Source organism: Ipomoea triloba, chromosome 7 (assembly GCF_003576645.1).
Source record: "Ipomoea triloba cultivar NCNSP0323 chromosome 7, ASM357664v1".
Taxonomy (NCBI): Eukaryota; Viridiplantae; Streptophyta; class Magnoliopsida; order Solanales; family Convolvulaceae; genus Ipomoea; species Ipomoea triloba.
This window is the reverse complement of record NC_044922.1, coordinates 10,689,793-10,692,872: the sequence shown is the minus strand read 5'-3', so window position 1 is coordinate 10,692,872 and position 3,080 is coordinate 10,689,793. Positions and strand designations below refer to the sequence as shown.

Here is a 3,080-nt window from a genome sequence, read left to right as displayed (position 1 = left end):
TCTTTTCCCTTAGTGTTTGTAACACTGTCCGAAGATGTCCCTTGTGATCCTCCGGTGTCTCAGAGTAGACCAAGATGTCATCTATGAAGGCGACGACGAATTTATCCAAATAGGGAAGGAAAATTCGGTTCATCAGGTCCATAAAGGTTCCTGGGGCGTTAGTCACTCCGAATGGCATAACCGTGAATTCATAGTGCCCATATCTCGTCCGAAATGCTGTCTTAGGCACATCCCCCTTCGCGACTCGCACTTGATGATACCCTGACCGTAAGTCAATCTTTGAAAACACTCCCGCTCCTTTCAACTGATCGAATAGATCATCGATCCTAGGCAACGGGTACTTGTTCTTTACTGTGACTCGGTTTAGTTCCCTGTAATCGATGCACAGTCTAAGACTCCCATCCTTCTTCTTAACGAACAGTACCGGTGCACCCCAAGGCGATACGCTTGGTCTGATAAATCCTTTCTCCAGTAATTCCGCCAATTGTGCCTTTAGTTCCTCCATCTCTTTCGGTGCCATTCGATAAGGCGCTTTCGAGGTAGGTGAGGTTCCTGGTATGAGATCAATGGTGAATTCCAGCTCTCTTTCCGGTGGCATTTCTGTGAGATCGTCGGGGAACACGTCAGGAAATTCGCGTACAACTGGGATTCGATCGATTTCGAGTTCTTCTGGTTCGGAACCTTGCACCAAACAGAGGTATACTTCACATCCCTGGTGCATATACTGCTTCAGTTTCTGCGCTGTCAACAACCTGGATTCGTGTTGCTTGTCAATCCCTCGGTAGGATATTCTCCTCCCTTCTGGTCCTCGTAACACAATCTTCCGCTCATCACACACTATCCGAGCTTTATACTTATCCAACCAATCCATTCCGAGTACTACATCAATGCCCTCAAGTTCAAAACGAACGAGATTTCCGGGACAGTTAGTTCCAGCTATTTCTATCGCAATGTTATCATAACCATTTCTACAGGCTACTACTATTCCCGAAGCAGTTTTGACATTTAGATCTAGCTCAATAGTAGGCCTTAATTTCAGTCTATCAGCAAATGCAGATGATATAAATGAATTGGTAGCTCCTGTATCAAATAACACTATTCCAGGTACTGAGTTTATGGGAAATGTACCAGTTACGGCGTCGTTAGCCTGGGCCTGAGTGCTATTGACGACGTAAATTCTGCCTTGGTTTCCCGTGCTACTTTCTCCCATCACTTGCTTCCCTTTGTGGTTGGAACCAGATGCGACGTTTGTTGGTCCTCCCGGATTTGTTGACTGAGAGTTGGCCATTCTGTTTCCTATCTCTGCGGGTCTCTGACCAGTATTCCCATTAAATCTTCTCCCTTGGTTCACGTTCTGTAGGAGTTTTTGAGGACTGTCTACCCGACTCTGGCACTCAAAGGACTTGTGCCCAGAAAGACCGCATGTGAAGCACTTAATCCTCACTCCTTGGCAATTCACTCCTGGATGATTCCTTCCACATCTTGAACAAGTAAAACGGTTTCCTTCGTTAATTCTTTCCCTTCCTCTTCCTGATATTAGGTTGGAGCCACCTTGGTTCACTCTCTTGTTTCCCAGTGCGGATTTCTGTGACTTGTCATCGGCCTTTCTTTTATTTCGGCCATAAACTTCTTGTTGATCTAGGTACACCTGGTAATGGTCCGAGGCTCTATCGTACGCCTCCTTCAAGGTAGAGCACATGAATGGCGCAATCGCCCTCCTTACATCCCAGTCCAATCCTCGAACAAACCTTCGTGCCTTACTTGCCTCATTAGGTACAATCTCCTGAGCGAAACGCATCAGTTCCACGTACTGGTCATGATATTCTTCGATTGTTGCTCCCTTCTGTTTTAGCCGTAGAAATTCCTCGCATTTAATCCCTCTAATACGCTCGGTGTAGAACTGTCCCCTCAGTTCCTCCTTGAATTCTTCCCAACCAAACTCTGGGTCTTGTAGAAGATCAGGTCCTTCTGATGTCCACCAGTTGTCTGCAGCTTTCGTTAAATAATAGACCGCGGAAGGTACTCGTTGATTTGCAGGGCAATCCACTGCGTTGAGCAGTTTGTCAAACGTCCGGATCCACTCCTCTTAAATAACCGGATCTTTTTCTCCCGCATAGTGTGGTGGTTGTCGGCTTGCTATCGCCTTCGCATAATCGACTCGTGGTTGTCCTTGGTTCTGGTTCTGGGTTTGCTGAGCCATCATGAACTCAGCCATTCGCTCCATCGCTTGGGCCATACGATCAATTGCAGAGACGTTCTCGTTGCTACTGGTAGGCATGTTGCGTCTTGGAGGCATTTTCACTGGACGATAGATCCAAATTAGTATCCGAAGTATAAGAGTCCTCAAGGGTTAGCTAGTTAGGCAGTCAGTATAGCACCTACTTAAGTCCTATACAACGTCCCCTAACATTCACTTTATCATACCCGCTAAGCAGGGGTTTCTACCTCAGCATAGGGATAATTAACGCATTACGCTAGCCAGCTTACTCACAATAATCCCATGCAAGGATTAACACATGCAAGAAATCACAAACATTGATCATATTATTCAACAACCAGAATCGTAAGATTCTGTAGAGTAAAAGTAAAATACCCCCTTTTATGCTGCCGGACTTTCGTTCCAACTCTGCTCCAAAGCTTATGCTCATGATACCGTAACAACGACTTAGGTTAATCTCTACGAACCTAAGCTGACATGAAACTTGAACTCAACCTAGGCTCGGACTTAGGCTTTGATCTAATTCCCGAAGGTTCAACCTAGGCTCTGATACCAACTTGTAACACCCCGGCTCGTTCAACCTAGGCTCTGATACCAACTTGTAACACCCCGGCTCGGCTAACCTAGGCTCTGATACCAACTTGTAACACCCCGGCTCGGCTATACCGTACATCCGGAGTAGTTTGTAACACCCCGGCTCGGCTATACCGTACATCCGGAGTAGTTACCGCCACACCGGCTCGGCTATACCGTACATCCGGAGTAGTTACCGCCACACTTAGACTAAACCCAGCCAAGACCAGACAGAGTTCACTCTAGGTGCACAGGCTAACAAGAAAACTATTTCACATCATCATCATCA

General features: G+C 46.5%; 1 protein-coding gene across 1 annotated transcript; it reads right to left on the bottom strand.

Moving 5' to 3' along the window:
* Window positions 1-1,035: 1,035 nt before the first annotated feature.
* On the bottom strand, window positions 1,036-2,296 carry LOC116024104. Its single transcript, XM_031265007.1, has 3 exons — window positions 2,144-2,296; window positions 1,129-2,080; window positions 1,036-1,040 (listed from the first exon to the last, which is right to left on the bottom strand). The coding sequence occupies exons 1-3, from the start codon at window positions 2,294-2,296 to the stop codon at window positions 1,036-1,038; spliced, it is 1,110 nt and encodes a 369-aa protein (XP_031120867.1).
* Window positions 2,297-3,080: the final 784 nt, after the last annotated feature.

Bases quoted from the DNA above. Each gene is read 5' to 3' on its own strand.
- LOC116024104 (XM_031265007.1), bottom strand. From the start codon at position 2,296: ATGCCTCCAAGACGCAACATGCCTACCAGTAGCAACGAGAACGTCTCT. The intron at 2,081-2,143 runs GCGATAGCAAGC...ATTTAAGAGGAG, and splicing joins CACGAGTCGATTATGCGAAG to TGGATCCGGACGTTTGACAA.